At 53.9% G+C, this 18,949-nt stretch overlaps 1 protein-coding gene across 11 annotated transcripts in view; it reads left to right on the top strand.

Moving 5' to 3' along the window:
• Nucleotides 1-3,714: 3,714 nt before the first annotated feature.
• Nucleotides 3,715-18,949, top strand: part of LRP8 (LDL receptor related protein 8) — a gene marked incomplete at both ends in the record, with an annotated part of 67,684 nt that continues 52,449 nt past the window's right edge. For all 11 annotated transcript variants that reach the window (XM_080921307.1, XM_080921309.1, XM_080921304.1 and 8 more), the window contains 2 exons: nucleotides 3,715-3,817; nucleotides 4,531-4,650. In XM_080921307.1, coding sequence (XP_080777433.1) covers nucleotides 3,715-3,817; nucleotides 4,531-4,650 — 223 coding nt within the window. The remainder of the gene's footprint in view (nucleotides 3,818-4,530; nucleotides 4,651-18,949) is intronic.

Genomic DNA, 18,949 nt, shown 5'->3' on the forward strand with positions numbered 1-18,949 from the left:
CCAGCTGTCCTGGGAAGCCAGTTGACATGTCCTGAGGACACTCACACAGTTCCAGAAAGTCCCCTTGCTGACCACTATCATGGGCTCACCAGCCACTCAGGGAGCCATCCTAAAGCCTCCAGCCCAGGTCAGCCTTGGAGAACTACACTGCTCCCTGTGAGCTGCTCCCTAACCCCACCTCCAGATCCATATTGTCTTCTTTGTTTTTGTTTTTGTTTTGAGATGTCGTCTCTACATGGCCAAATCTCTGTTTTGGAATTCACTATGATGAGCATTCTGGCATTCTGGCTCCAAACTCATAGAGATCTGCCTACCTCTGCTTCCTGAGTACTGGAATTAAAAGAATGTGCCATTGTGCCCAACCCCATTTTGTCTTAAATTGATAAGTTTATGGGTTGTTTGTTGTATAGCGATAGACAATTGGTGCTTTTAAACAGTAGTATTTTTTTAATTGTTATTTTCGACACAAGGTCTTACTATAGCCCAGACTGGCCTCAAGCTTGTGACGATTTTGTTCCAACCTCCCACGTGCTGAGATTATAGGCATAAACCACTCTGATCGACCCCATTCCTACTCTATTTATTTACTAAATTTATTTATCGAAATGTTGATTACAGTTTGTGTGTCCTTGTACACTAGTGCATGTGCGTGTGTGCACGTGTGTTTGTACATACATCTGTGCCTGTGTGTGTGCGCATCTGTCTGTGCCTGTGCATGTGTGTGCTTATGTGTGTGCACGTGTGTGTGTGTGTATGTACTCGCCTGTATTCTACAGCATACATGTGGAAGCCAAAGGACAACTTGAGGGAGTTGGTTCTTTCCTTGTATCATGAGTCCCCGGAGCCGAAACTCAGGTTATCAATTCTATGTCAATCACCTTTACCTGCTCAGCCACCTCATAGGTCTATATATCTACTTTATAGAAGAGAAAATTAACAAGAATCCAAGAAACTTCCTTGACGTCACACAGATCATTCCTCCCCCCACCCTCCACCCCCGCTTTCTGGTCCTGGGCAAATTTGTGGGTCTACATTAATCTTTCATAAGCCACCAGTGGAGACAAAGCAGGGACTAGCAAGCCCTTCTGATCTGAGGCCTCTGCACAGAAATAGATCTACCAGCAGTTCAGAGAGATTGACCCACAGGGCCATGGAAAAGTTCTACATGGGAAGTTTCTGTAGAGAGACCAGAAGCTTCTTTACAGAAGGTTATGTGAACAGAGGCCCAAAGATGGACAGACGCCAGCCTAGGTAAGTGTTTCATGCAGAGGGCACAAACTGGAAAAGGTGTGAGACCCAGTTGGCAGGGGCAGATGGGAAGCAGGTAGGTGTGAGGAGCAGGCCGGTGGGCCTCTGATGAGCAGGGAGCCTGCTGTGGAGGCCTCCCAGACTGGATCTGAACTCTCCGTACCACAGACAGGCCTTGAACCTGTACTTCTCCTACCTTAGTCCCCCAAGTAGCTCGAATTATGAGCCTGTGTCCACTGAACTATATTCCCAGGCTGGGCAATTTGTGTCTTTTAAGGTTTGGGGCTATTAGAGGTTTTTGAGGAGGGTGTTTTAAATAATAATAGTAACAGTAACTGATATTTATTAGGCATCTACTGTGTTCTGCACATGGCTCTTACACAACCACATGTAATCTAAACCTCACATCAGCCTGTGTGGTGAGTATTGCGACCCCCTTCCCCATGCCATCTTTTATACTCGGAACCTGAACCACAGCAGCGGAGGCGACCACATTCATATAGTCAGGGAAGAAAGGAGCAGGCCCAGACTCAAAGGCTCTTATCCTTTTGAGCTATAGCCTAAACTTTACCCCCATGCAAAAATCTTAGCACAGAAGGAACCACCAAGACTCTCCAGTCCCCAGCATCCTCGAGGCCTGATAATGGGACTGAGTTTCCCAGGAGTGCAGAGCAGAACCCATGTGAGGCCAGATGGGTGAATCTGGGTTGTAGGAGAAGTTCCATCCTAACCTTTGAGGATGTCACAGTGGGGTACCATTGTGCCTGGGGGAGAAATCCAAGCTCCTTGCTGTGGCCTACAAAGCCACCCTGATGTGCCAACTTCTCCCATCACTAATTTACCATGATGTGACATGTCTCCATCGCTCTTCCTCTGCCAAGAATAGCCTTGCGATTGACCATCATGTGGTCTGGTTCCTCTGAGGTGATCACCTCTCTAAAATTACTTCCATGCCCTCAAACTGTGTATTTTCTCATAGCTTTTATGATGATCTGATAGAACTCTTTTGGGCTTCTGTATTTTTCTCTCCTAATATGTAAGCATTGGGAGGTTGGGGGTGTACCTTATTTACCATGCTGCAGCCTTGAGCCTTCAATACACACAGCACTTGCTGCATAAGTTTTTGTTTACATTTTCTTCTGTTGATGTCTGTCTTTCCTTCTGCTAGGGACCTCACTGTGGCCAGGACTTCCAGACCCAGCATGGGGCCTAAGGGGTGACTAAGGGGTGATGTACTTGTGGTCTCTCAAGGTTTGCGGTGGCCATAGCCATTGTCATGGGCTACCGTTTTTGGGGAAGACATTAGACCGAGGAGGCTGCTGACCCAGCAGGGCTGTGCACCCATCCAGCTTGGCATAGGAATCACAGTGCCCACTCTCCCCCCCCCCTTTATTTCTTTTTCTTTTCTTTTCTGAAGAGAGAGAGCCGATTTAACACTGGGTCTTGGCACCCTCAGAGGGTCTGGTTTAGAACCAATGCCCAAGAATCTCACTCTCTGAAGAAGATTGTGCTGCTAGGCCAGGCTCACCAGCAGGTGGCTGAATCTAGTCTAAGCGTGGCCTTTCCGACACGGAAGAGTAGAGGAGGTGGGGTCGCACTGCCAAGGAGGGGCTTTCTTTGTGCAGAAGCTAGTGGGGCCCAAACAGAGACACTAGATGTGCGGTCTCTGGCTGCAAGGGTGTCACATCTGAGCTTCCACAGTCCCTGCCCTTCTCTGCAGCAAAGATTACCTTGTCATACCTTCAGGGCCATTGATCTGCTTGGCCAAGGGAGAAGGATGAATATGGTTAACAGTCTGTGGTCTGTGCGTCAGACCCTCACCTTTCTCAGGATCATACAATGTATAATAATCACAGATGCACACGCTCGCAGAAAGCGACTCGTCTAATCTGAAGCTATGACACGTCTTGCTCGGCACCCCTAGCTTCTCCTTGGCAATGCTTTCAGCCTTGTCGCGCCCTGCGCGTTCACTACACCGGTCTGTGCATCCAGAACATCTCCTTCCTCCGAGCCGGAGCTCTCCCCGATAGGCCTCCTTCTCTCATCTGCTAGCCACCTCTGCGGGAAAACCGGGGGGAGGGGGCAGAGCCTAGTCGGACTGGTCCTTGTGTCTACAGCTCCCAGCACCTGCGCGCACATAGAGCAGGGTCCTGGGGCTCCGACCGAGAGAGGAGGGGACAAGGACAGGCGGGGGAGGAGCGTGGGGCGGAGGCGGCGGCGGGAGGGAGCGCGCGCGCCGGCGGCGGCCGCCCAGGACCCGGGCCGCGCGCCCAGCCTGAGCCCGCCCCGCCGCCGAGCGTCACCGAACCTGCTTGAAATGCAGCCGGGGAGCCGGGGCGGGCGGCAGCGGTGGTGGCGGCGGCGGCGGCAGCGGCAGCCCCGGCGCCGCGGCAAGGACTTGGCGGGCTGAGGCGCGGCGGCGGCGCGGGGGTCTCGGGGCGCGGCGGCCGGAGCCCCGGGCGCGCCATGGGCCGCCCAGAGCGGGGCGCGCTCCGGCCGCTGGCGCTGTTGCTGCTGCTGCTTCAGCTTCAGCATCTCTCCGCAGCGGATCCGCTGCCCGGCGGCCAAGGTGCGTTCGGCGCTTCCCCGGCCCGCTCGGAGCCGCCAACAAAGCGCGGCCGGGGGGAGGGGGTGCTGTACGGCGAGGCCCCAGGAGAGAGGCTCCCGGGAACCCTGTTCCCTGGCTTCGCCTTGGACCCCCGCTCACGGTTCTGGTTACCGTAGCTCTACCCCGGCTCCGAGCACCTTCCTGGGGGATGGGCGCCGGGTCCCCCCGGCCCGTGAACTTTGCGGGGGGTAGTCGTTCAGGGTCTGGGGTTTGGTTTCATTTGACACGCGCGCTCCATCGCGATGATGAGCGAAGCGGTACAGCCTTTCCTGACAATGCGTTTCCGGGGACCCCTGCGGGCCGAGGAGAGTGACAGGTTGAGAAGGGACCGAGCCCTTGCGCTCGGCGCGTGTGTCGCCAGTGTGCGGGGCTCCCCTCCGGCTACGTCTGCGTGGACACGACTTGTGTTGTGTGTGAGGGTGAGTGTGTCTGAAGACGGGGTATAGCCACGGGCCGTTAAGCGTGTGTCTGGTCTCACTGTACCATCAGTCGGTCCTGCAGTGGAGGAACCCGTGGCATCCTGTTCTCTCCCGGAATTAAGGTGCCTGAAGCTCCGGAGCTCACCGGTATCTCCCCCTTTCCTATACCCACTGGACTTCTCGGCAGCCAGGGCTGCATGGTGGGGAGCGGGCTCCTGTGCAGTCACCCAGCTCACAACCCCCCATCCCCCGCAGGGCCGGTCAAGGAGTGTGAAGAGAACCAGTTTCGGTGTCGGAACGAGCGCTGCATCCCCTCGGTGTGGAGATGCGATGAGGACAACGACTGCTCGGACAACAGCGACGAGGACGACTGCCGTGAGTCGCCGCGGCGACCAGGGGAGGGGGAACCGTAGGGGGGGAGGAACGCCATGCTCCGCTGCGCACGTGGCTGCATCCGTCATGGGGCCACCTGCCCCAGGCTGGCGGCCTTGTTCCCCGCTGGGTGGCTCTTAGCTGTCGGCGGGAGCACTGTGGCAGGCGTGTCCTGTTTAGGGTGGAGCCCAGCGCAGCTTGCTGAGGCTATTAGCCCGAGACCATGGGCGGGGACGCGGCAGTCCCTACTCACCTCTAAACTCTATGAGTCGGACCCCCCATCTGGACCACACTGGACGCGCGCACTTCAAAGTTCCACAGAGCTTGGGCCGTGAGGGGCTCTTTCCTTGCTCGGTTTTATGAATGAATGGGCTCCCCGGGGCCACTGATTGGCTGCGCAAGGACCACCCCATAGGCCTGTGGCCGGAGCGGCCAATCGTGGGGCTGGCGGTGTGCCGTAAAGGGCTCTAGGCCCTGCCCTGGCCCGCCCCGGCCGCACCCCCGCGCGCATCCTCCGCGTGGTAAGCTCAGGTCCTGGTCACAGCCCGCTGCCTTTCTGTCGAGTCACCCTTCAGAAAGCATTTTCCTCCTGCCAGCCCAGGCTGGGTGTGAGTCATGGGGCCAACAGCAAGGAGGGGCTCAGGAGGAAGAGTGTGTTTCCTGGAAGCCACCGGAGCAACGGCAGGCAAGGCAGGCCAAAATCGAGCCCCAATGCTTTGCTGTGCGTGGCCTTTATACACCCTGAGCAACTGATGGAAGTTCCCCCTTGTACAGGCGGGTATTCAGGTGGCTTTGGGGCCTGCCCCAACGGAGTCGGCAGGCTTTCTCTGCTGTGAAAGGAGTGCAGTTCCTGGTACCCACACTCTTCTTGCCACATCTACCTAGGAGGCCTTTCAGTTGTCATTACAGAGGCTGCCGTTTGCCTGCCGATGTTGGGTGTACAGGATCAGAGCAGCCCTGCGTGTGGGAGCACAATGTCGGAATGGGGGTGGGGGGGCACACCAGGTGAACATATGCTTAGCATTCAGGAACGGTAGGCTGAGCAACCCTAGGAAGCAGTCTGTTAAGTCCTTAAGGTTTCCTGGTTTAACATTATTTGGGGGGCGGAGTGCATGTATGTGAAGACAAGAGGAAAACTTGTGGGAGTCACCTCTCTCCCACTTCGTTGGTTCTCTGCCTCAAAGTCAGCATCCTCCAGCTTGACTGTGGTGCCTTCAGCAGAAGGCCCATCTCAGGTCCTCCGTGAGCTAACAGGCAAGCAGAGAGCTTCCCTTGAGTCAGTCAGCCTGGCAGTTCACTCTAGACTAGCCTAGTACAGGCTTTTGCGCATACAGAGCCCGACTGCCTCAGTTTCTCATTTGAGCTGTAACTGCAGCCTATGGAGGGCTGACACACTTCACAGCAGTTTGTGTTACAGAAGAGGTACTTGCTCTGTGGCTACTGAGTTGTCAAGCGAAAGCCTGAACTGAGGCATCTACCAGAGATATTAATTTAATTTGTATTGCTGTGGCTGTGGTTGGGTAAAATATTAAAGGGAATCTCATGCCTGGGAGTTGTTCTGGTTTTCTTAGAGGGGCACATACAGGGTGCAGAAATAGAAACCTTGTATCTTATAACTTGGCTGTCTTGTGAGCGTGGTTGTGACGTTTTCCTTGTCATTTTATAGGTAGAGATAGTGGCTTGGAGAGATGGGTCACACAGCCTAGGCAGGATGGAGGGCAGAACTTGGTTGGTCAAGATCTCTCCAGGTTAGCTCAGGCATGAATTAACGTAGTAGGGAGTGTGGTGTGGACAAGAGGGTCTGCTACTGTTCACTTATGACAGTATGGCGGGCAAGGGTGGCTGATAATCGGAGATGGGATTAGGAGAGTTCTGAGGGCGTCTGGCAGCTGCTTTGGTTTGAGATGGGCGAGGCTGGGTTCTAGGCAGTGAGTGGGCAGATGTCCACGGTGCCAACAGTGTGGAGTAGAAACTACCGTGGCTCTAGTGACAGCACGTATCAGTTGCACACGGCTTGACTCTGCTGAGGTGGCTTTCTCAGGTGCTCACCAGGATGCCCGTCTCTCCGTTCTGTATCAGATCATAGGACGTCTTCTCGTGGGGCTGACAAGAAGGGGAGGGGAAGGTATTTGGAAATTCTTCTCCAAAGAGCTGGAGAAATAGCTCTGTAGTTTAAATACTTAGTGTTCTTGCAGAAGACCAGAGTTCAGTTCCAAGCATCTACACCCATGCCTAGCATCTCATGACTTCTGGTAACTCCAGCTCCACATCTGATCTGACACCCTCTGTGGCCTTTGGACACACAGATACTTACACTGAGGATACACCACTCCAGACCACCTGCCCAGACTCCCCCCCACCCCCCATACTTTCTCTGTTCTGTCCACAAAGGACCTGGTTGCTCAGCCTCTTTGCCCCTAGGCTGTAAAATAGAGTGGGAGTGGGGGTAGGGAGGGGTAGAAGTCACTCGAGACTTGACATCTTAAAATAAGGGACACAGGTGGGTCATGGTGGTGTGTGCCTTTAATCCCATCACTTGGGAGGCAGAGGCAAGAGGGTTTTTATGAGTTTGAGGCCAGTTTGGTCTACATAATGAGTTCCAGTCTAGCTAATGCTAAGTAGTGAGACTCTGTCTCAACCGAAGTAAAAGGTGGCACAGACCTCATGCTGCAGAGGTCACCACCAGAGGTCACCACCAATGCGCAGAGAGGTAATCTGACTCTCAAATCATACAGCTTTTCCTTGGCTCTGAAACTCACACTGAGGTCTTCTAAGTCTTGATCTTTATCTTCAGGGAGGGCTCTTGGCCCACAGCTGGTGGGCAAGGGAAGGGAAACTTACTGGGACTTCAGTTCCCAATGTGTCTTCAAAGGGGAGGAAAGGTCTGGCGCCCTAGGGCTCCAGCCAGGGGAAGTTGGGTGGGACTCCAGCCTGTGGGCTCACTTAGGCCTGGGTTTCCTGTTGCTTCCTGGTGTCTGGGAGCAGAGGTGGGGATTCTGGTCTTTTGCCAGGCCTTTGCTCCTGGAACATCAAACACAGCACCTATTCACACTTGTCAAGCATTGGGGACCTCCAGGCAGCGAGCCCCAGGCCACGTGTCTCTGCTGATGCGCCTCAGTCTGTAAGATGGTTGAGCCTGAGAGGCTTGAGCCATTTCCACCTGTGGAGAAGCTCAGAGGGGTAAGAAACAGTGTGTTTAAATAAAATCGCTTCAAATGCGCAATTCAGGCATGCAACCACGGAGCCTGCACAGGTCCCCCCAGGCCTCCATTTCTCATCCCGAGATGTGTGAGGTTCTCCCCCCCCCAACTTCCCCAGCTCCTGGAATGCTGGACTGCTTTGTGGGAGATTGAGTCAGGAAGCCCCCAATCTGTACATCTGTACTCAGCTGCTTTTCCCTTGCCTTGGCTCTCTGCTGCTATTCATCTCCTCACTCCGTGAATAACCGCTACAGCCCGGCCCCCCAGGCTCCAGGCCCACTAGTTGGCCCTGACCAGGCCACAGGGCTTCTAGAGCTTGCCTGGTGATGGCCTTAAAAATGATGACAATTTGGCTATAGGTCCTGACTTGTGATGTAGCACACATTTGGCTGCAGGGTATAGTTAACCAAGACGCCAGCCCTACTTCATTGCCCCTTTGGATAGATGACACCGTTGGCAGGGTCGTTCTTCTCTGAACCTTGGTTTTCCTGTCTGACCAAGCTGTTCTGCCACCCCAGCACCCTGAGGTTGGAGCTAGCACTGTGCCCTCTTTGTTGGCCCTCCTTGTTCAGGCCCTGTGCCCACTGCCCTCCAGCCTTTTCCTGTTTTTTTACCTGCCTTCTGCCTCTCACCTCAGACCTTTGTGTGTGCTGTTTGCCTTCCCAGGACACTGTTCTGCCTCCTGCTCCCTGCTTTCCCGGTGTTTCTCAACCTCTGTGTCATGACCCCATTGGGGGGAAGGTCACAGATAAGATATTCTGCAGATCAGATATTTACATTATGATTCATAATGGTAGCAAAATCACAGTTATGAAGCAGCAACAACATAATTTTATAATAGAATTAATATATAATAAATAATGATAGAATGATAATCCGAGGAACTCTATTAAGGGTTGCAGCATTGAGAACTACTGTCTGAGACTTAGACAAGGAGTTCTTCCTGAAGAAGGTGCCACTCTTCTTTCAGGCTGAGTTAAGGGACTTGGGAACACTGAAATCCCAACTCTGTGCAGCTCTGGATCAGATAACCCCAGCTGTCCCCTCCTGGCTGAATGGACCTAGTGACAATGGCTCCTCCTTCCCAGAGATGTAGGGTTAACTGAGAGAATGTGCTTGATGAGTAGGAAGTGGCTGATGGGTGGCAGTGGTAGCATGGTGGGCAAAACTCAGCTGAACACCTCTAAGGCTGCTACTACAGCAGCCATCAGAACCCTACTCCAAGAGTTTCTGAGGGCTCCAGCAGGGGGTGTGGCTCCAGCAGGGGGTGTGGCTCCGACAGGGGGTGTGGCTCCAGCAGGGGTTGTGTCTCCAGCAGAGGGTGTGGCTCCGACAGGGGGTGTGGCTCCAGCAGGGGGTGTGGCTTCAGACAGGCAGTGTGGTGTGGGGGGGGAGGTGGGGGCTTCAGACAAGGGCAGTGTGGTGTGGTGGTGGGGGGAGATGGGGGCTTCAGACAGAGGATGACGGTACAGCCACAATGAAGGTGTCTCCAAGATGACCTAGGTGTGCAGAAATATCCAAGAAGAGACTGGGAAAGAAATGAATCTAACAGATGTGGCTCATCTCTGAAAGTAGGCTGGGGCTGGGAAGGGCAGGTCCTGGTGGCCAGCTTCCTGCGTTTTTCCCTTCTACCTGTGTCAGCTGTACCCTGACACTGAAACAGGTCCCAATCTTGCCTTGCTGTCTGTGCCACCAGATTGTTCAGCCGTGAGAGTCCTGAAGGTTCTCCCTTGGACGTTCCATGGCCCCTCCTGGGTCAGAGTCCCCTCAGTTTCTGAGGCTGCAGCTGGCCCATGGCTGTGTGGCTTCTTCCTTACCGTTGTTGCTGCTGCTGACTGACTGACTGACAGATAGCTTTCCTCCTTGGGGAATGAGGTAGCAGGTGAATCCAAGGGATCTCAGGAACAGAAAAAGAGTGGGACCCAGAGGACTAGTGGAACAAGCACACCTCAGGGTTTAGTCAGGTGGCATTCTCCTGGCCCACAGTGAATGGTCATGTCCCCAGGAACCTCACTGTTCCAGGAAGGTGGCTGGGCTCCAGCTGGGTCTCTGAAGGTGTGGGTGCCACCTCTCCCAGGGTACCTTTCCTTAGCCTGCTCTGTATTTAGTCTCAGGTTCTTTCTCACCTAGCCCTGTGCTAGGCACCAGGGACTCCAGAATAGGCACCTTCCTCTGGAGAGCTCCACTAACAGGTACTGGCTACTGGCCTGCAGGTGTGTTGGGTAGTTTATTTTCTTTAGCTCTTTTTTATCTCTGTTTACTTCTTAGTCCCGTTTTAAAGAGGAAACAGGCTTAGAGAGAAATGGTGTGGCTTGTGTGCTGAATATGGCCTTTCTCCTCCTCCTCCCCTCCCTCCTCTTCCACATCCTCCTCCTCCTCCTCCTCCCCTCCCTCCATCTCCACCTCCTCCTCCTCTTCCTCCTCCTCTTCCTCCATCCCCACCTCCTCCTCCTCTTCCACAACCTCCTCCTCTACCTCCTCCTCTTCCCTCCCACCCTCCCCCTCTCTCCCTCCCTCCCTCTCTCCCTTCCTCCTGCCACACCAGTCCCCCATTTTATATTTATTCCTCTTGAGATATGGTCTCACTCTGTAGACCAGGCTGATCTTGAATTCATAGTAAACCTCCTGCCTCAGCCACCTGAGTGCTTTGATTACAAACACAAATTGGCTTCTCTCTCAGCTCTCTCCACTCTCTTGGACAATAGTTTGGTTATATTGTGGGGGTTATATCTTGGGGTCGAAGGACACACTGCCCAGTCCTGTCTCCCTCCTGAGCAAGACAAACTTTGGGGTACCCTTGGCCATCAATCAGGAAGGACACTGGCCTGGCGCTTGGTTCTACAAGGGATGCCTGTTACTCTGTCAGTTCCCTGCCACCATCTTCTCGCCCTCAGTGCTGCCCCGCGGTCATGCAGCTGGGAAGCCAGCGATGGAGTGAGTAGGCCCCACTGCCCTGAAGATGCATTCCAGGACGAGGGACCTCACAGGACTTGAAGTTCCCTTACAGAAATAACCTCTGATTACATGAAAGTAATTCTCTTAAACAAAAACGGTACCTCATTATTCAGATCATTTTCTCACATCATAGATAATGCCCCATGCCAGTAACATTGTTTTAAAGGACTGGATGGACCCTTAGTGTGGTGACATGTTCTCCTGTGGATAGAGATGTCTGTAACTCCCGCTACTGGGAGGTCGAGTGAGGCAAGAGGATCTCGAATTTTAGGCTGGCCTAAATTCTTTGGTCTTTATTGCTAGACTCTAACTAAAAAGAAAAACAAAGCAAAATACATGAAGCCGAGACAAATAGCAAAAGATGACCCCATCTTAGGAATACCCCTGTGTTCCCTGATGGCCCCGGTGTCCAGCCAGCCCAAAGAACCCTAAGCACAGGGCCACCTTGTCCCAGCCCCATGACACAGACAAAGTAGCCATATCTGGGTCACACAGAGCAGAGATAAAGGACAACTGTGTTCTGGCCCAAGGACAAAACCCCCACAATATAACCAAACTATTGCTTCATTTGTCTTAACACATTAGTAGAACACATCTCCCTCATAGCTTTGCGGTGATTATTCTGTTTCTGTTCCAAACTGGTTATGTGACTTGGACAAGTGGCTTCCCCATCTGAACTTCATTTCTCCCTTCATTCGTTGCTCCTTGCTTTATCTGTACCGCTGGCCCCTCTGAACATCAAACTCCTGCCCGGGTCTGAGCTCAGGGCTGGAGCGAGCCTGGGAAAAAGGAGTCTACCCTGAGCTAGATATTGGTCTGGGCCTGTAGAGAGAGCAGTTGAGCACTTTAGGATCCGGAATTCAGCAGCAAGGTGCAGGCTTCTTTGGCTGCTTTCCCTTCTGTGTGCTTAAGCTCCTGGTTGGGTTGGATAAGTACCTCGATGGAAGGAAATGAGCAAGCAAGGCTTGCCGCCTGCCCCTCAAGTCATCCTGAAGCAGCCACAGCATGGAGGTGTGTGACCAGTAGACGGACATTCCCAGCCCCTTCCTGAGCGCATGATTCCTGCGTATGTCAGCCACTGTCCTCCACCAAGGGCTCAGCAAGAGGGCAGCTGCTGAGAGAACAGCACGAGAGATAGATGTAGGTCAGCTGCCCGGAGGGAAGGAGGTGACCAGGCAGCAATAGTGCCTCAGCAGTCACTCCCACCCTGACTGCTGTGGGGCCCAGAGAAGCTTCTAGGTGACTCTGGGAGCTGGCTCACCCTTGGTTTGAAGTGGGTCCGGGGAGGGGAGCATCAGGAACATGGCAGCTGGTGAGAGGCAGGAAGGTCCCACCAGGCCTAGGTTAAGCTGCCTGGCTGACTAGCTGGAGGCAGCGTGGGCTTTCCTGATGGCCTGAATCCAAGGACATCCAAGCCAGCCCTCCTTCATGCCCACTTCCTAGACCTTGATCTACCATCTGCTGCGCATCACCCCTTAAAGTCCAGGCCTTTCATTGTCTGTTTTAAAGAGAGAGAGAACATGATGTTGGCTATGCAAAGGGAGATGTGAAGGATCTGGCGCGTGCGGGGGGGGGGGGGGAGGGTTAATGGGGAGGGGGAGGGAAAAGAATATGGTCAAAATATAGTGCATAAAATTTTTTAATTAAAAAATGCCCCTTCTTTTGACTCTGGCAATACAGTGTATGCTTGGGAGCAAGTGTAACCAGGAGGGAAGTGATCATTCTGGACAAACCAAGGTGACACTCTTCTTCCTACCCCTGCCAAAGTGGCCCAAACCAAGCAAAAGTCCCCCCCCTAGGCTGTTGTGGCTGGGATTTATTTGTAACTAGAGAGGCGCCAGCAATCTGTTCCCAGTCTGTCCTGAGCCTTTGCAGCCCAGGCCACAGCCTGCGATGTGCTGTCTGGCTCCCCCCTGAGGACTGAGGTCCTTATCCACAGCTGGGGGCCAGGCTGCAGGCCCATCCCGCCAAGCGGCCACTTGGCAGATCCATGAACCTCTTGGGGGGGTCTCTACTGTTTGAAAGTGGGGTGCCTCTAGGTAATACTCAGCACAAATCCTCTAGGATTCTGTTGTTTTCCCCTGATATTCAGGGTGTTCATGGAAGCTGGAGTTCACCACAGTCAGGTCCCGAGTATGAGGCTCCGAGGAGCTTCAGGAGGTTCACATCCAGAGACGGAATGGGGAGCAGTGAGAACCAAGCCTGTGGACCCCAGGGGCGCTGCTCTAACCCTGAGGGGACATGATCTGAACTGTACACAAAAAGGGCAAACCACATCAACAGTGTGTGTGTGTGTGTGTGTGTGTGTGTGTGTGTGTGTATGGTGTATATGTGGGGTGTGTGTATATGTGTGTGGTGGAGTGGTATGTATGTGTGGGTGTGTGTGTGGTATATATGTGGGATGTGTGTATATGTGTGTGGTATGTATATGGTGTGTGTATATGTGTGTGATGTGGTGGAGTGGTGTGTGTGTGTGTGTGTGTGTGTATATGTGCACGTGCATGAGCGAGTGTGTGCCAGTATGTTCATGCAGAGGCCAGGCATTAATACTGGTTGTCTTCCTCTGTTGCTCTTCTTCTCTTGAGACCCGACACTCACGGTTACACGTAGGCTTGCTGACTGGCAAGCTCCTGGGTCTGTTTCTGCCCCTGATGCCGGGGTTACAGGTTACGTGCTGTGCTTCCATGGCCAGCTTTCATGTGGGTTTGGGGCTTCATCTGGGTCTTGATGCTTACACAGTAAATGCTCTTGCCTACGGAACCATCTCCTCCATCCCTCCTTGGAGCTTTTTATGCCTGTTTACTTTTGCTGAGCTGCCTGGGGTGACTTTTTAATGCTGGTGAGCTAGCCAGGCCAGACTTCGTATTGGCTGCCTGTGAAAGGATGTTTGTCTCCTCCTGCTGCCAGCCTCACCTGTGTGCATCCCTGGTAGGTGTCAAATCAGCTGGTACTAGTGCCACCGTGGTCTGTACTGTCAGTTAGCTCTAGCCTCGGCCCTGGGTAAGTCCCTTGAACATGAACCCCAGACTGTGTCCCATGTAGGGACAAAGTCATGCCTACTTATGGAATGCACCATAAACGCTGCAGCCCCGTTGAGTATACCCCATGGGTTGGAGCACGCGGTGTGAACTGTAGTCCTGGGTTTTTGCTCAACACCTTCTGCCTTTCCTTCTCTCTCGCTGGCCTGGGTCTTTCCTGCCCCTACAGCCTTGTGCTGAGTTCCCTCTCTGGAAACCCATTTGTTGCTAGAGAACTTAACCATGTTGCAAGCTCCTCAACCCCAGGGTTTCAGCCCCACCCTAAAACCCAGGAAGCTGCCTGTTGTGACTTAACGGTAGGACCCTGGTAGAGCTATGGCCCTCTCTGGGGAAGGTTTAGTAGACCAGTATTTGAGCCACTGTAGGCAGCAACTGAACTGCAGCCCCAGCTCCTTTCTGGGCCTGAGTAGCAGTCTCAACTTAGCTCATGGCCAGTTGGGAGTCCAGAAGTGAAAAATCCTTCTCCCAGGGAGGCCAAGTCCAACCTTCAACACTTTGTAGCTGAGCAACTCTGGGCAAGTTGCCTGACTTCTGGGGAGTCCAGGCATTACGAGTGGAGCCCGTCACAAACTACCTCTGGGTGACGGTGGGATTCATTTTAGAAGCAGAAGCAACAGGAACAAGCCTCAGCCTCCTTTAAGCCTGTCTTCAACCTGTCATGAACGATTGCCTCCTGTATCACTGTTGAATGGGGTGGGAGGAGCCAGGGAGCCCCCAGGAAGATTCTTTAGTACCCTACATTCTCGTGGCCCAGGCTGGAACTTACTGGCCCAGTTTAATTAGCGTGAGTCCTTCCAGGGAACCTTGTTAAGAAATGAGCGCAGAGCCTCAGGGACCCGCAGGGGTGATGTGCGGAGGAGGTTACATGTCTGGCCCTTCCTCTGGATGTACCCAGAAAGGGAAGAATACCAGGTCCTTCAGGGAGGACACTGGCCTGTGATGGCAGAGTGTGACAGGCAAGGCTGAAGGGCTGCCTCGTCTCCATCTTCTGTCCCCTGCCCAACCCCAGTATTCTGTCTTTGGGAATGGGGAGTGCTTGAAGGGAGAGGCCCAAATTGTTCTGTTTTGTGCACTGCTGGAGACCTGTATGCCTGGCCTCAGAGAGATGTCCCTCTGAAAGCCCCAAGGCACCACATGCGCAAACTTTGGCCATTGGAGTGAAGCAGGCTCTGGCCAGCACACACAGGAATCTCCCAGCAGTCAGGGGTAAGGTCTAGCACCTCCTGAGACAAGAAACTCGCAGACTGCCTACTGCTACTCTCTGCCAAGACAGTGTTTTCAGTCAGTCCCTCCTGCCTGCCTTCTGTGTCCAGCTGATTAGGAGCCTCTGCTTACAGAGGCTGCTCCTACCTCTCAAGCCCACTCTGACCCCTTCCTCTCTACCCTGCCACTGTCCCCGTGCAGGGAGGCTCATCCTGCTTGGAGGCCCCCAGCTCTCTGACCTCGCCGTGGGGTTCACAGGCTGCACATCCTCAGATGCCATTGGCATGCCTCCTTCCAGAGGACAGGAGGCAAAGGTGACATCCTGTAGAAAGTTTAGCTTCCTTGGCAAGAGCGTCGAGGCCTGTGACAGCCATGGATGGTTCAGTACACGAGTGTGGGGCTCTGGCTGGAAATCTCCATTCCCTGCACCCTCACTTGTTATGGTCCCCCAAAATCCTTCCCCCTGCCTGCCACCTGTCAGTCCATGCCCCGCTCCCCGAAACTGACTTACCCTCCCAGACTCTATGGTAGTACGCCTTGAATTCTGTCTTCTGCCTTCTGTCTAACCTCTGTTTGCAGGGGCACTCTGAAAGGGGCGAGGCTGTGCTCCTTGCCTGCCTTAGAGGTGGCAGTCTCCTCAGATGATGTTCAGAGTCAACTTACCATGCACCCGCCTCCTCTGTGGCCTCAGGTCTCCATTCTGCCCCGAGAGCCCCAGGACTGTACTCCAGCCATCTCCCCAGTGCAGGCCACACTACTTACCTGTAGACCTGCCGTTTCCAGAGTGCCCCTCTGACACACTTCTGGCCTTGCAGGTTTCTCTCCATTTCTGTCCTTGTCGCTCTGTGATGACCTAATGGTAATTTATGGTTCTACAGTGTATATGTGACATGTGGGAGCAGGGGCTGGGGAATGCCTGTACTGGAAGGGAGAGTTAGGCTAAGTGGAGGGTGACCCTGGGCCTTGTGTACGCCGAGCGCTCTCTATGTCTTGCAGTATGTCTGCTCCCTTGGCACTTGGGGTTGGGCCTAAGATCACTGAGAAGTTCCAGGAAAGCGTAAAGGAGACTAGAACCCTGTGTTTCTCCCTCCAATGTTCCCTGAGTTTGGTTGTGTGCCATGGGCCCTACCACAGGGCTACTGGCTCCTGTTTCTATGTGTTATCTCCTTGGAGCCTCAGCCTCTGCCACTATGAAGGGGTGGAGGACCCGTGATCTTCTCCTTAAATGTGGTGAAGGACCCCATGACCTCTTCCCCTATATGTTATGACTGGAGTCAGACCAGAGCTTCCCCTCCACGGGGACTCTCACAGGTAGGGGCAGTAGGCAGCCTTTCCAGTGAAAATTATGCTTGCCTATTGCCAGTCACTGCCAAGAGCTACCCCACATCAGGGTGACTCACTCATTTTGCTCTGCACAGAACCGTCTGGAGTTAAAAATAAAAGTCTCACATCTCAGGAAGCCCTCAGTCCCCCGAACACTGGACCAGCCTTCGTGCACCCCCGCAAGTCCTGACCGCTGCTCCGCACTCCTGGAGCCCTACAGCAGGGGTTCCCCAGGTACTTGTAGAGCCAGTTGGGCCCGGCTCACCTGATAACCAAAGTGCTGGTCTCTGAGACTCCATGCTGTGGAGAGCACAGAGACTTAAAGCCTGCTAGGAAGTTAGGCATGGGTGGGCCTTCTGGGTGCAGTAGAGGACCAGGACTCCCAGGCACTGATACACAGTCTGCCTCTAGCACAGCTATTTGGTTTCCTCAGCCTCACCCTGCTCACCTCTCAAAATTATGGGGAGACTCTGTAGCCCTGAAGGGTCCCCCTGTGGTCTTCCATACTCTGCAGGACATTTATCCATCAAGTTGTGCTATGGCCTCACGACTCCCAGGGAAAGGCAGCACTGAAACTCTAGACGGTACCAAACAAAGACCCTGGCCATCTGTCTCCTATGAAGCTTTACAATGGACAAAGCCCCTTCCATGTGTGGTCTTGAGGCTCATGTTAGGCCTTGTGGGGTGGCATGGTAAGAAATTACTGTACCCATTATACAGGTGGGAACACAGAGTTCTCAATGTCAGCATCCCTTGATGGCTAGGGAGAAGGGAAGACTAGAAGGTGCCACGCTATGGTCATGGTGGCTGTCAGGGGTGTTGCTGGGTAGCCTGTCCTCATCCTTTCTGCATGCCCACTCTATCAATGTCCTCATCTGTAGGGACCATGGAGACAGATGGAGGAGGGGGAATGGAGAGGAGAAGGAGCGCTGGGAAGGCAGGGAGAGGGGAGGGGTCCATGCAGCATTGCTACTTCCTCTTTGGTTCTCACAGTTTGTCTGCACTGATTCCTGACAGATGGAGGGAGGGGAGAGCTGGTGCCAAGAGGCTGTCACCACAGGCGAGCAGAGCTGGGGGAGGGTGCTTTGTGTCCATGGTTTGTGTAGGCAGGGGAAGCAGCTGGTGGTCTGGCTGCCTGGCCTCCTCAGAGCCCGTTCCCCAGGAACTTGGGGGTGGGTTACGTGTGGATGTTATGGGGCAGGAGAGTGGGCAAGGGGTGAGCCTGCCACCTGCCTCGACTGGCCGTGCTCTTGCCCCTACCCACCAAGGACAGATGTTGCTCTCTTCACTGGGTGTTGGGGGTGGGCAGGGGCTCTAGAGATTGGCACTGAGCTGTGGCCAAGGAAGGGCCTGGGGACAGGAGGCCTTTGGATCACAGATAGCATGGGGGTGGGGGATGGAGGGGTGGGGGAGAGGGGGTGGGGGGTAGGGGCTCAAGCAGGATGCCTTCTGGGCCAGCACTCACACTTGGATGTGCTGTCTGGATTTTACCAAGCTGCCTTCATGCATCTTGCATTTCTCCTGGCCCCTGACATACTCCAAGGGTGGACAGTCCTGATCTGGGGTTGATCTGGTTCCTTCGGCGTGTCTTGTTTCTTTAGGGTGGTTTCAACAAGCAAGAATGGCTCTCTCCCATACCCCCAGTGGGCACAGAGGACCCAGTGGACAATTGTTGGATGGGTGGATGGGCGGATGGGTAGGCAGATGGATTCTATGCTTGCATAGCTTCTGAGATAGAACCTTGCTCCTTCATAATGCATTCCTCAGCTCTCAGAGTGTTCTGTCTGTCTGTCCTGAGGCCTCGGGCATCCCAGCTTTCCATGGGGTTCACCAGGGCCTCTGGCTGGTCTTCCCAGCTCAGAGCATCTCTGTGAACACTGAGACTCCCTTGAGTCTGCCCAGTTTCTTAGTGACCCCTGGCAGGGTTGGGTCCCCAGGGTGTTGGCTGTGGTCTAAGCTTGTGTTGGGTCGCACTGGTTCTTCACAGAGGAGCTGGGACAGAAAGTAATGAGTGACTTTGGGTGTGCGTCAAGAAGGTGAGAGGGTGGGCCTCCCGGAGCAGGGGTTGGTGTGCTGGGGCTTGTTGGGTGCCACTGGTCTAATAAGGGTTCCCAGTGCTTTTCTTGGGGTAGACTCTATCTGCGCACTAGTGCGTTCCTGGGCATGTCTCTAGTACCAAGTTCCAGCTGCAATAGTCTCACATCAGGCACTGAGAACCTAGGGCCCAGGGTCTCCCTGCCTCTGAAGCCAATGTGTGGTCCACTTTGGGATGGAGCCCAACGTCCTTAAACTGACAGGTGATTTGCCTAGAGTCACCCAAGATGCGTGCAGGGCTATTTGTTTTATGTATATGAGCACACTATAGCTCTCTTCAGACACACCAGAAGAGGGCATCAGAACCCATTACAGATGGTTGTGAGCCACCGTGTGGTTGCCGGGATTTGAACTCAGGATCTTTGAGTGCTCTTTCTTAACCGCTGAGCCATCTCTCCAGCCCACTCATTATTATTAATAATGACAGTCATTAATGATAAATTACGGTGTGTCTGCCTTGTGCTAGGTCCCTGCTGGAGAGCCAAGGTG

This window comes from Micromys minutus (genome assembly GCF_963924665.1).
Source record: "Micromys minutus genome assembly, chromosome: 9".
Lineage (NCBI taxonomy): Eukaryota > Metazoa > Chordata > Mammalia > Rodentia > Muridae > Micromys > Micromys minutus.